At 45.9% G+C, this 14,179-nt stretch overlaps 1 protein-coding gene across 2 annotated transcripts in view; it reads right to left on the bottom strand.

The window, feature by feature from the left end:
• Fras1 (Fraser extracellular matrix complex subunit 1) overlaps window positions 1–10,583 on the bottom strand; it is a 419,154-nt gene extending 408,571 nt beyond the window's left edge. For both annotated transcript variants that reach the window (XM_021162463.3, XM_029477538.2), the window contains exon 1: window positions 9,775–10,583. In XM_021162463.3, coding sequence (XP_021018122.1) covers window positions 9,775–9,847 — 73 coding nt within the window. In that variant the 5' untranslated portion in view covers window positions 9,848–10,583. The remainder of the gene's footprint in view (window positions 1–9,774) is intronic.
• Window positions 10,584–14,179: the final 3,596 nt, after the last annotated feature.

Genomic DNA, 14,179 nt, shown 5'->3' with positions numbered 1-14,179 from the left:
GGAGCACCACAACCCCCCGCTGCGCATAACATCCTTGCTAAGGAAGGGAAATGGCACCTCTGCCTCATAGCATCAGTGCACAAGCTCAGGAAACGGACGGCCTCTACTTTGAACTGCCTTCCCACCTGTCCACATTGTAAGCATTCACCAACTTACTATACAAACACAAAAACACCCATTTCACGCCCTTCCTATAGTTCACCCATCACTGGGGAGCAGAGGTCATTGTGTGGGATATGTAGGTCAGTGGTTCTCAACCTTCCTAATGCTGTGACCCTTTAACAGAGTTCCCTTTAATAGAGTTTCATGACTGTGGTGATCTCAGTCATGAAATTATCTCCTTGCTACTCCATCATTGTAATTTTGCTACTCTTATGAACTGTCGTGTAAATATATGATATGCAGGGTATCTGACAAGTGACCCCCGAGAGGGTTGCGACCCACTGGCATAGATGTAAGCTATTTGAAGAGCGGCCTTCGGTTGTGCCCCTTACCTCTAAATTCTTCCCACTCCATGTTTTCCCTTGATGTGCTGCTTAGGAACTGGTACAACTTTATATTTTCCAGTCATTGGACACCAAATGTAAAAAGCAATGGATGGTCTGTTCCAAAGGCAGAAGAGGGCAGAATTTGACCGGGGCTTGGGGTACAGTACCAGCTAGTCTCTCAGCAAATGAAACACAAAATAGGTGGCCAGAGTGCAGACACAACAAGGCATATCATGACAGGGTGCAGTTGGTTTCCAAGGAGGGATGGACAGGTTTATTACAGTGCCATTTCCCAAAAAGGCTAACTTGGCAGCAATGGCTGGCCTACCTTCCCTGTCAATCACAGATCTAACAATCTGTAAAGAAAATGAGAAGACTGTTTACACTGGGTTTGAATGAAAGATCTCGATGGGCAAATTCACTGAAAGGACTTTTACGTCCTTGACATTCAAATGAGAAAAACTTGGGAAAAAACTTGAAGAGAAATTCATCTTAACTGACCTATTTTGAAAAACTTGGTTCTGAAGACAATCTTTTCGATCTATATGTTGTAAGAAAGGAGATATATGAATGAACAATCATGTGTATCTAGAAGAAATATATACCTCAACAATTCAGTTTTTAAATCAGTATGTCTGTGTATAATACATATGTGTGTGTGAGGGGTTGATGCATATGTGTGTGTGTGTGTCTGTGTGAAATGCCCATGTGAATGTGTATGTGTCTGTGTTCATCTGTGTATGACACACATGTACGTGGGGGGAGGGGGCTGATGCATATGTGTGTTTGTGTGAAATGCCGATGTGCATGTGTGTATGATTCATATGTTTGTGTCTGTGGGTATGATGAATATGTGTGTGTGTGTGTCTGTGTGAGATGCTGGTGTGTGTATATGTGTGTGTTTGTGTGAGAGAGAGATGTATATGTGTGCATGCGAAGGCCTGAGATCAGCCTCAGGTGTAGGCACCGTTACATGGGTACTTTCTATCCTTTTTTTTTATATTTATTTATTTTTTATTAGATATTTTCTTTATATACATTTCAAATGCTATCCTGAAAGTTCCCTATACCCTCCCTCCACCCTGCTCTCCTACCCACCCACTCCCACTTCTTGGCCCTGGTGTTCCCCTGTACTGGGGCATATAAAGTTTGCAAGACCAAGGAGCCTCTCTTCCCAATGATGGCTGACTAGACCATCTTCTGCTACATATGCAGCTAGAGATACGAGCTCTGGGGGTACTGGTTAGTTCACTTTGTTGTTCCACCTATAGGGTTGCAGATCCCTTCAGCTCCTTGGGTGCTCTCTCTAGTTTCTCCATTGGGGGTCCTGTGTTCTATCTTATAGATGACTGTGAGCATCCACTTCTGTGTTTCCCAGGCACTGGCATAGCCTCATACGAGACAGCTATAACAGGGTCCCTTCAGCAAAACCTTGCTGGCATATGCAATAGTGTCTGAGTTTGGTGGCTGATTATGGGATGGATCCCCGGGTGGGGTAGTCTCTGGATAGTCAATCCTTTCATCTTAGCTCCAAACTTTGTCTCTGCAACTCCTTCCATGGGTCTTTTGTTCCCTATTCTAAGGAGGAATGAAGTACCCACCCATTGGTCTTCCCTCTTCTTGATTTTTTTGTGTTTTGCAAATTGTATCTTGGGTGTTCTATGTTTCTGGGCTAATATCCACTTATCAGTGAATGCATATCTAATGACTTCTTTTGTGATTGGGTTACCTCACTAAGGATGATATCCTCCAGATACATCCATTTGTCCAAGAATTTCATAAATCCATTGTTTTTAATAGCTGAGTAGTACTCCATTGTGTAAATGTACCACATTTTCTGTATCCATTCTTCTGTTGAGGGGCATCTGGGTTCTTTCCAGCTTCTGGCTATTATAAATAAGGCTGCTATGAACATAGTGGAGCATGTGTTCTTATTACCAGTTGGAACTTCTTCTGAGTATATGCCCAGGAGAGGTATTGCTGGATATTTCGGTAGTATTATGTCCAATTTTCTGAGGAACCGCCAGACTGACTTCCAGAGTGGTTGTACAAGCTTGCAGTCCCACCAACAATGGAGGAGTGTTCCTCTTTCTCCACATCCTCTCCAGTATTTGCTGTCACCTGAATTTTTGATCTTAGCCATTCTGACTGGTGTGAGATGGAATCTCAGGGTTGTTTTGATTTGCATTTCCCTGATGATTAAGGATGTTGAACATTTTTCAGGTGTTTCTCAGCCATTCAGTATTCCTCAGTTGAGAATTCTTTGTTTAGCTCTGAACCCCATTTTTTAATGCGGTTATTTGAATTTCTGGAGTCCACCTTCTTGAGCTCTTTGTATATATCGGATATTAGTCCCCTATCAGATTTAGGATTGGTAAAAATCCTTTCCCAATCTGTTGGTGGCCTTTTTGTCTTATTGATGGTGTCTTTTGCCTTACAGAAGCTTTGCAATTTTATGAAGTCCCATTTGTCAATTCTTGATCTTACAGTGCAAGCCATTGCTGTTCTGTCTAGGAATTTTTCCCCTGTGCCCATATCTTCTAGGCTTTTCCCTACTTTCTCCTCTATTAATTTCAGTGTCTCTGGTCTTATGTGGAGGTCTTTGATCCACTTAGACTTGAGCTTTGGGGTACTTTCTACCTTGTGTTTTAAGACAGGATCTCTCCCGGACTGGAACTTGGAAGCAGTCATGGCTGGGTGGCTGTCTCCACCTTCCTAGCACATGGACTGCAAACATGGGGTCCTGGGTACTGATTTAAGTCTGTATGTTAGCATGACAAGCAGTTTACCAACTGAACTATTTCCTGAATAAGCAATACAGCTTTAAAATGTTAGCCGCTCCATATTCACCATTTAGAATAATTATCTCCGTGATGGCATTTTTGTGTGTGCATATTACATACCCTGATCATACGCACTCCCTATTGGCATCTCTCACCCCCTCCACCTCCCACCGGCCCCACTCTTCCCACTTTGTCAACTTTTACTTTCATGCCTACAACTCACTTCCTAAGTTATTTAAACATACATTTACTTACTTCTGATGCTTATTTATAAGCATAAAATTATAATGATGTTTTTAAAATTATAATGAAGACAATCACCACTTAGGTGCAATTTTACAAAACTGAATCATCTTTTCAGACTATTAATCTCTTAATAACTAAACAATTGGATATCTGTGGCATATTCGGGTTTTCTCTGAACTGATAGATAAAATTGTGTGCATTTATCATGCATTTTCAAGTGTGTGCAACCTTTACAATAATCTAAGAAATTTCAGCTTTGAGGATAAAGCAATAGTTACCCTTTAGAGAAAGACCATCTTCCCATACAGTCATATAAGGCAGCTTTCCAAGAAATGTTCATCATTAAGTAGTGTCATTGTCATGTGAACATCATAGTGTAATGACACAACTCAGACACCAACACAGGCCCAGGTAGTATCACCTAGAGCCAGCACATACACTGTCTGTCACATCATTACATGGTATGTCACTATAGTCTTAGCTCCTGTCTCCATTATGTTGTCTTGCAAAATAAGCTTCTTTTCAATGCTCGTTAGGTCATCCAGCACCTTACCAAATAAGCAAACAGCCCATTTTTGGAAGTCTGGTCAGAACCTATAAACTCACAGCAACACGAAAATATCCAGCAGCCTCGAGAATGGCCTTACATTTGTACTTGTTTAAGCCAAGCATCTGGGACAGACCCAAGTCAAACAATATGTAGCTGATAAATTCTATCATTAGAAAAAGAAACAACTCAATTTGGGTTACTCCATGATGTGCAATTCCAAAAGAAATAAGCTTTGCCCTCTGAGGGCTTCCCTAAAATGAACTGTGCTACCCAGAAGGCAGCTGCCTATGTGAGCCTCCATTAACACACTTTCCAAAACCTCAGTTCTACTCTCCGGAGAGAATAAAGCATTCCAGTACGGTGCCCAGTCCCATCAAACATTTATCATCACCCAAAGCCAGACGAGGCCTTCCAGAGCAAGCATATTTCTCCCACACTATGGCAGGCTGCACACCCACCAACAGACGAAGCTGTGATGTTTTCTGGCAGGGGGTGCTGGGAGCATCTCCTGGCACAAAAAGGCAGAGAGGGCTTTATTCTGTCCAGTTACTTCACAGGGGAAACACAGCCACTCACCCTGCTTGTTCTTAAGGAGTTCTAGAACCACCCTGTGGGCCTATGGTTTGAACTTGATGGACTTAGATGAACTTAAGAAAAACTACAGCTTTAGATGAACCGTTAGAAAGGGTAGAGATCTAGAAGGAGAAATGGGCTTTCTTTATAGGAAAACTAGGGGGCAGGGGGACAGTTGGAGTGGGAGTTCTCAAGCTAAGGCAATCTCTAGTTTCAGGGCATGAACTATGTCTGAGACACCAGGATCTTAACTTCTACAGTGGGGCATATTGCCACTACACACACAGAGCACCATGATAAGCCTATATCCTGAGACTGGACTGTTCTCCCTGACTGCTTAGTTTATTTCTTCTGAGTCACACATGCAGAATGTTACCTGGATAAAATAAAAGCCCCAGAGGGCTTCTTTTCTGAAGTCTCTTGGAGAGTATAATGTACTCCTTTCTGAGGCTCCCATAAAAAGCTTAATATTTTTAGGGAAATTTTGAGATATGATGTGTAACATACGTCCATCCAAAACTATTTGCCACAGAGATAGTAACTGGTAACTGGATCAATTAAAATCCAACAGTCACAAAATGTCAGATTTTTGTAGAGAAGTTTCCTCCTTGGTGAAAACTTTGCATGTTCAGGGGAACTTCAGATGTTTACAACGAGGAAGTAAACTCAAAATAGCTTCAGGAAGTCCCTGAAGCTAACCAGATTCACTAGGTCCCTTCCACTTCCCCCACCCCCGAGAGTATATAACGATTAAAGACTGATGAGAGCCACTCTCAGAGGAGTCCAGTTGCAAACAAGAAGTTCACGAAGTTGAACTTTGATGGTATCCTACTTTGATCTATCATGGACTTCTATTTGGAGTGAATAGCTATACATGTGTGTGTAACGTCTTCCCATGAAAAGTCTGCCACACAACAGACACACGGGTCAGAAGAAATCATGGCACACAGAGTCATTAGATAAGATATGTAAAGAGCAGTGTGTCCTAGTTAGGTTTACTATTGCGCTGATGAAACATCTGGAGGCAGAAACATCTGGAAGCAGAAGCTGATGCAAAGGTCACAAAGAGGTGCTGCTCACTGGCTTGCTCAGCCTGCTTTCTTATAGAACCTAGGACCACCAGCCCAGGGATGGCACCACTCACAATAGGCTGGACCTTCCCCCCATCAATCACTAATTAAGAAAATGCTTTACAGCTGCATCTTATGGAGGTATTTTTTTTTCTCCGTTGGGTTCCCTCCTTTCGGATAACTCTAGCTTATTTCAAGTTGACATAAAAGTAGCCAGTACACAGGGTATTCCAAAAAGATGACTCATTGGGATCAAGCAGCCACAAGTTGGCATTTAAATATTCAAGCTTTATGTTATTATAATTCAGCATATGGCTGGGCACACTGTGGAATAGTTAAAATAGAATCATTTCTAGACTGACAGGATGGCTCACATCCTGATGACTGTCAGCTAGGATGCAGATCAATTAATAGAATAGTAAAACAAAAACTGGCCAACTGCTTCTGAGCCACCATAAGATTTGGCATGAGGCTCCAGCTTGGCCGGGTGGCAGTCCCTCTCCTCCTCTGAGCCCATGTAGTGGAGTGTTTTATGGCTACTCGTGCCTGAGTAATATTGAGTGAGATTGCCACCCAAATCCATAACAGTGATTATGGATAGCTGTGTCCCTACTCCAGGATGTCTATGAGGAAGCCGATACACAAAATCTAATCCCAGAAGGGAGTGGGAAAGCAGTATATTAGAAACAAGAACCTATGCTAATACATCATTTATCTGTTTCTACTTGCAGCGTACGATGAAAACCAAAGCGTGTAAAGTTGCGGTCAGTATCAATCAACTGGAGCCTGTGAAAATCTCAATCCTGAAAGACCCAAGAAGGACCACAAGTCCTCACAGCTCTCCTGCTCTTTCACCGATATTATAAATTTGGGGATATGTAAATACCTTTGAAGACCAATCAGACACTCAAGGAATATTTCGCTTGTTCCCGAAGATGTGAGAAGTCCCAAGTTCCACCAAGCCTAACATGACCTAGGAGCTCTCAATAAAGGTTTACAGAATGAAAGATGGAGGGGAGGGCTGTTTGTCCAGCCAATGCAGTCCTTCTCCAATGCTGAGTTTCAAGCACAGATTGCCTCACCAAAGGAACTCTCTGGCCAAACACAGAACCAAACCTACTGATGTATCTGAAAATAAAACAAATTCTCAATCAAATGAGCCTCTCCACTGTAATCTGTTAATAATGGGTATAGGAGAAACTAGGGCGATGTGAAGGCTTAGCTGAAGTCATGGGGTAGGGAGCAATAATAATAGACCCAAACTAGGGCTCAGGTCTCCAACAGTATTTCCCAAGTTCATACCAGGCGTCTATCTGGTTTAAACCCGCATAATTTCCACATGTGAGCACCACTCAAGATGAGTCTCCAGAAAATGCTGTTCCAGTTTCCCAGATTCAGAAAGCAGCCATGCTTGAAGCTTCCCTGTGACTTTTTGATTTTATTAAGCCCTCAAATCACAGTTTATCAGCTTAGCAATCTTGAGGCAATATACAATAACACTACCATCAACCTGGTTATAAAAATTCATCGTTCTCTTGATAAGATAAAAATTTAGAACCCGAAAGTCTCAGCACAACCTTTTTTTTTTCCTTGCCTTGCTGGGTGTTGAACTCAGGGCCTTGGGCAAAAGCTCTACTACTGGTCACAGATCTGTAGCTCTCACCCCTGATCTCTCTCTCTCTATCTGTCTATCTCTCTTTCCCGCCCTCTCTCTCATAATTAGAAAGCATATTTAAAGCTACCACGACATAATACCTCCCTCATCTAGTTAGATGGTTCATTCAAGGTCAGCTAGTTCATCACGGCGGCTGATCTATTTAAGTTAATTGAAAAGAATGTTATTTGGCATTCCCTCTTCTGATTGGTGCACTCGAGAACTCAGAGTGCCAAGAGCCAGGGTGGAGACAGAGGAGTTGTTGGAGCTGCTCTCAGAATCAGTAAAGTCACTGTAGGAAGAATTCATTGGAGTACTGCACTCCCTGTTGTTCACAAAGAAGAAAACAGTGAGTTCTCCCATGAGCTGGCGGGCTGAAATGTGATGATACGTCCAGCAAAGCATATGTAGATGCCTGGTTTAAAAAGTGTTCCCTGGGTGAGTAACAACAGTTAAGGGAATCTCTAAAGTTCACAAGTTTTCCGGCTCAATCTCTTTACAAAGAGAACCTTGACTGGCCCAAAGGAACAGCCTAATCAGAGGACAGCTGATTCGTATGTGTGCGACCATCATCACACAAGTAAACAAATTAAATGAGTTATGGTGTGTAAACTACTCAGCATAGCATGGGGAAATAATATGTGATCAGTAGCTGGGTTCACTCACTCAGAGCCAAGCATCTTGGTTTGGTTGGGTGTTCTCCGACCTTTTGCAATCTAGGACCTAATTTGTGAGCGGATGCAGAATGCTCTGAAGGTGAGTAAAGAAAATAGATGCAAAGTTCTCCAACTTGTAAGGACACACACACTTCAGTGTGAGCGCGCTTCAGACACTTTGCCAGCTATATCTACCAGCCCTCCAAAGAGCATACCCCATAGCCTCTTAATAATAATGGCTTTTGTCATTTCAAGAGATTTGCTTCTGAGAAACAGCATCGCTCCAACTGCCCCCTGGTGAGCAATCCAGGAGTGATAGCATAGTCTCTGTGTTGTTGGGATATAATTTTTAAATAAGAAACTGCCACCAAGTGTAACTGTAGTTTTTCTGAGCTCTAAGTTGAAGTTCGAAGCGCCCGGGCTGACGCTCCCATCTGGTTAATTACTATAATTAAACCTTACAAGGGTTTTTTTTTGTTTGTTTGTTTTTGTTTTTGTTTTTTTGTATGCAAAAACCATGCACACACACACAATTCTTTTAAAACAGGTTGTCCATAGTTTGAAAAACGCTGCGCAGCTCCCCAGGCGTGCTTTTCCTGGAAATAGTATCTTTCTGATATAATTCCCAGGACAGTGTGAGAAGGTGGTGCCTAAACCTGTGGGGAAAGTCCAGGAGTGGACTTCCAAGGCCAGGCTGCTTGCTAAGAGAAAAAAAAAAATGGTAAGGAAGAGAGGTACCACTGGTCTGAAGACTGGAAGCCCACCTGAGATTTTACCCTTCTGAATCTCCAGGTGCCCCCTTTCGGCACCTATGATGCGGGAAACGCGACACGTGCACGCCACTGCCTATATGATTTGCGACTGGGCAGGTGAACTCTTCCTGCAGCTGGATGAATAATGAATGGAGCCGGGAGTGGAAACAGAGAGTCCAGAGCCCAGCCGTGGATGAAGTCGTCCCTCTCCCAGCCCGCCACTCCCTTCCCCCTCTGCAAATGCTAACCCAGCCACTGTCCCCGCGGCTCTGAGCAGGTGGGAGCTCACAGCGCGCCTGGGGGCGGGAGGTGGGGGGGCAGCACCAGACTCAACATGTCACACACACACACACACACACACACACACACACACACACACACACCTCATCAGATTTACTGATGTATTATCTGAGCTCAGATTACGAAAGCTATCCTGACGACAACACTCAAGTCTCCTTTCTCTCCCCAAGCTCTTGAAGAAGTGGACTAAACCTAGGGAGAAGAGAAGTGCATACATGCTCTTTGACCACTTTTTGTTCCCTGAGAAGCAGGCAGCCTCGTGCTCTCGCTCCCGAGTAAAATTTATTTCATTACAACTGAAATCTCAACATCCAGAATACTACTTATAAAATCTTAACTGGTCTTTAAGGGGAGGGGGGAGAGTTACTGAGGCGAGGAAAGCAAAATAGAACAGTGGAGCTTGGGTGAGGATTTTGTTCCACAAAAGTGAGAGCAACTGATCGCTTCTCACCTAGGTTCCGAGTTCAGAAATGTCACCTCAAAAGGCCACCCACCCTCAAAAAGCAAAGAGGAGGCCGTGGCCGGGCTGAGATTTGACCGCAAGAGAAACCAGGAGTGGGGATTTCAGCCGAAAATGAAATCCTCTCCGTGTCCACCTCTCGCCTCAAATCAAAACTTCCACCCAACAATCCACAGCACTAAACCCGGCTGAGTGTCTTAAACTGCACAGTCGAACTCACACGGGGTTCCGCTCTTTTTTACCTTCACAATGAGGCAATACTGCAAATTCCGCCAGCGCTAAGGCCACCCCGAGCCACGCTTTGAGGACACCCATCGCCGCCGCGGCACTCTGGCAGGAAGATCCCAGCCTTCAGCATCCAAGAACCTGCTTTTCGCCAAACCTCAGGCTGCGGCGCCGGCGCCGGGAACCGGGACGCACAGACACTGGGGAAGCGCGGGCTGCTGGGCCGGGAGCCGAGGTTGGCAGGGTGGACCGGAGAAGGATGCGGCCGACAGCAACACTCAGTCAGCCCCGAGGCTCACTGGGTTCTCCAGCAGAGCGGCCACCAACGTGAGCCGAGCCTGCGAGGAGGAGGAGGCAAAGCTCAGACCGCCGCCAAGACTAGCAGGAAAGTTGCAGGTCAGCGGCTGCTGGGATCCCGCAGCATTGCCTCGGGCTAGACCAGTTCCTCCCGAGGTCCCCAACTGGCGAGCTGCAGGAGCAGGTTCCTCCTCGGCAGCTTTTCAAAGTTCTCTCGGCACGCCCCCGTCTGTCCGTGTAGCGTCGGCCGAGGGGGGTCGCCGCGAACACGCCGGGCCGGGCTACAGCAGCGCTCGGGGAGCTCGGCGGTGCAGGGCCGCTGGTTGCAAACTTTGTGCGGCCCTGCAGGAGCTCCGGGACTCGGGGGCGCTGCAGCCGCACCGCACCACGCCGCCCGGCTGCTGCAGGCGCTTCCAGAGCTCCGCGCAGAAGGCGGCGCGGGGGGCGCTGCTGCCACTTTCTCGCGCCCGCCCCTCGCCGAGAGGAGGAGGGCTGAGGGGCGCGGCTTGCTCCACACCGACGCCCACCTCCCCGCACCGTGCACCCCCGAGCTGCGCTGCAGGGCGGAGGTGCGATTACCCAAGTGGAGGTGGAGCCGTAATTGTAGATGCAAGGAGGAAGAGAGAGGCTGGAAAAGACGCCTCCGAACTCAATGCTCCCCAGATGAGGGGCCTGGAAACGCACAGGATAAGTCCCCGAGTGGATCCCCGCATTTAAAGCACGCACGCTCCGCCTTCCTCCGCCTCTCTCGCCTCCTTCTTCTCTCCTTTGCTGGGTGTGAAAATGGACTCAGAGACTACGAGCTTTGGCAAAGATTCCAGAGAGTCACGTGGGGAAGGGGAGACGCGGTGAGGGGGTGGGGGAAGAGGAGAGAGCAACCTGATCCCCTTATTCATCCTGCAGGAGTTGCATTGGCTTTGTCTGAGGCGGGATCAAAAGTGGTCACACTGAGGGCGGGTGGAAACAGGAGGTTAGGTCTCCATTCAGACACTGTTGAGGGTACCACAGGAGAAGCTAGTTGGGGACAGGGTGCTCACACCCAAGTCCTAACTGCTACTTCACCTCTCATCTTGCCCACTGCTACTGAACACAGAGCCTAAAACAGAGCTGATTGATCTTCTTCGCATTTTTGACCCTCAGGGGGTTTCTCTGCAACCTAGCAGTCTTGGGACACGTGTGTTCTAGGTTGAGATTCCCACGGTGAGTGCACCTTTAGAGCTTCCTAAAAGACTGAAAACACCACACAGTCTGGGTGAGTCCAGCTGCGCCTCCAAATGTCAACGACTGGAAAGCCAATGTCAGGGCAAAAGCATCCTGGTGTGCACACTTGGAGGTAGTTGAGGGATAGGGTGGGGTCTGGTTTCCAGCCAGTACTGAGTGATAGCTATTTTTAGAGGACTAAATAAAAATAGCTGGTCCAGGTTTGATCATTTTGTAACTGGGGATGGTTGCACGGGAGAGATACAGACTGGGTTTCGATGGCCAGACAGAAATGATTCTCTGTCTTGGCAGAGCTGTGACAGCTAGACTGTCCAGAAAGGAGTTTGAAGTGGCAGTTAACACCGAGCTATTCTGGGTGGTGGGCAGGGATCTTAGTAGACTCCAATATTGCTGGCGATCATAGGGAAGGCCCATGTTCTAAAGCACGCCAGTAGTACTTGAATTCCTCACTTTTTAGAATAAGTGGATGAAATGAAACTGAAGGGTCCCTGTAACTGTCACCACTTAGGCACCGCAACATTCGATTAACCTGGGTGTGGCTGTTGGGTATTCAAAGGACTTTAAGAATCGCCCAACAACTCCTCTATGCCTCCCAGAGCCGTTGTGGGGACAGAGCGGTTTTATCTCTGTATTTGAAGCACATATGGGGACTCTGTAAACATTTGTTGGAAGAATGAACTGAATCAAGCCAGTAATCATCACCGCCAGAGTTCAGCCACGGCTTGGATGGAACCTGAGTCCTCCCTCCTCCCACTTCCCCTCTCTTCCTCTAGAAACTATTTTCTCAGGCCAATGGAAAGTACTGTCCAAATTCAGGTGGATACACCCTAACAATCCCTAACCCCTCCTAAACACTTTTTCTGTAGCCACCACTGACTAGGAGTCACTTAAGACAGCTGGTTTCGATAGAATAAACTATTTGACTTCGTTTTGAAGAAAGCATACAACTGTGGCACCCAAAGGGGTCTCAAACCATCTTTTGGACTTGCTAAAGGAAAACAATAAACAATCTTTAAAAAGAAAAAGGTGAAGGGAGAGACAGGAGCATTACCACGAGGTACCATCATATACTGCATGGTACCGTCATATACTTCATGGTACCGTCATATACTGCATTTGTGGTTCTTAACAAATTGTTCATAAAACATCCCCTCCCCTTCACCAGAAGCCCTCCACCAGCTCCCATGGTCTTCTCTGTACCCCAGGAGCAAATAGTCCAAGGGTTCTCACTCCAAGAGCACTGGAATCCTGGCTCACAGGGAATTCTATATCCTTAATACTGTTTTTTCATATGCCCACATCTCGTAACTTTTGTTACCGTATCCCACACTATCTTCTTCGATCAGCCCCATCCTTGTCTCTTCAAATTCACCTGGCCTCACTGCTGCTCACCAGGTAGACATTAAAGACTGAATACTTTGTATCTAACATGGGACCCTTTGCTATGTAATCTGCCAGTAACTATGAGAGACATGTACCCTTGTTATTTTCATGGACAAGTGCAGTGACTGATGGCCCCGAGTCAGATGGTTAATTACAACAGCACACTGAAGCAAGCAGCATTACCTACTATGAGAGTCAGATGACCACATCTCAGGATCTTAACACAACAATTTGTCTGTCTATCCTGTCCCCCGGACAGTAGTGGACCCTACACCTTGTAACCTGGACACCCATGAGCCCTTCCTGTAGCCAGGCCAACATGGCCCCTATGAAACACCTTCCTCTTGTAGTCCAAGAATGAGCTGCTTGCTCACCCCCTACAACCCCTTACCAGGAAGACAGTGACAGGGACTTAGTAAGTCCTCACTGTGCTGCTCTCACTGCTCCTACTGCCTCAGCTTTCCTACAGACAGCAACCGTCCCTGGACCGTCCCTGCAACCCACCTGGACCGTCCCTGCTGCCACAGGGGCTTTGCTGACCTTTGTCCCAGAGTCCACTGTTTCTCCTGACTATCTCTCGTCTGCTTCCCTCTCTGTACTTCACTGACCCTTCTATGTCTCTGTCTCTCTCTCTTCCCTCTGTTTCCCTTCTACTCTGTACAGCCTCTTCCAGTCGGAGCTCTCTCCTCTGATTTTGCCCAGCCTTTCAAGTTCTTGAGGTTTTAGTGCATGTCTTCTGGTTTGTCAGCTGTTGTGCACTTGCTGTGTAAACATGAAGTCCTGAGTTTGGATTCCCAGCACCCACATAATGAGCCTGGGCTGGGGGAAGGCTCTGTTCCTACCACTGGAGAAGCAGAGATAGGGATTCCCTACCCAGGCCAGACTAGCCAAATTGGTAAGTTCCAGGTTCAATGAGAAAATCAAGTGGGAAGTGATCAAGGAAAACACAAGATATCCTTCTATGATAAGTGTTTTACAAATCTCTATCTTTCTGCTCTTGGGAAAGTGATGCATCCTTCCTTATCTTTCTGTATTTCTCTCTTCCGAGTGCCCTGCCAATACTTGCTTCTGTCCGTTTCTATGTAGAACTTTTTGCATTACTCATACAGTCAGTATATTAATCATTCTCTATGAACTCAGATACTGTTTTATAAAAAGGAAGAGGCAACTCATTGTTTTGTGGGAAATAAGTTTCCTTATCGGTATCATTTGAAATGCACACAAGGTTAAAACCAAGGCATTGTGCCTAGAACAGCTTTACTGGAATAAAAAGAACAAACCCTCCAAGGTTTTAAAATGCATTTCTCTGTTTTATTTCTCTCGCTCCAGGTAGCCAGCCAATTCTTGCACCTTGTTTAGATCACAGCAATTGTATGCGACAAGGGTTTTGGTTTGGTTTGGTTTTTGGGTTTTTCTCATTGGTTGAATTCCCTGCCTCAGCAGTTGTTAAATACTTTTAATACTCTTTCTGTGCCTTCCACAGCAGGAAGCTAGGCAGCGGAGATCACTGGAAAGGCCAAA

Source organism: Mus caroli, unplaced genomic scaffold (genome assembly GCF_978045245.1).
Source record: "Mus caroli unplaced genomic scaffold, Mus_caroli_1 scaffold_4, whole genome shotgun sequence".
NCBI classification, from domain to species: Eukaryota; Metazoa; Chordata; class Mammalia; order Rodentia; family Muridae; genus Mus; species Mus caroli.
The sequence above is the reverse complement of the archived record's forward strand: the minus strand, read 5'-3'. Positions and strand labels throughout refer to the sequence as shown.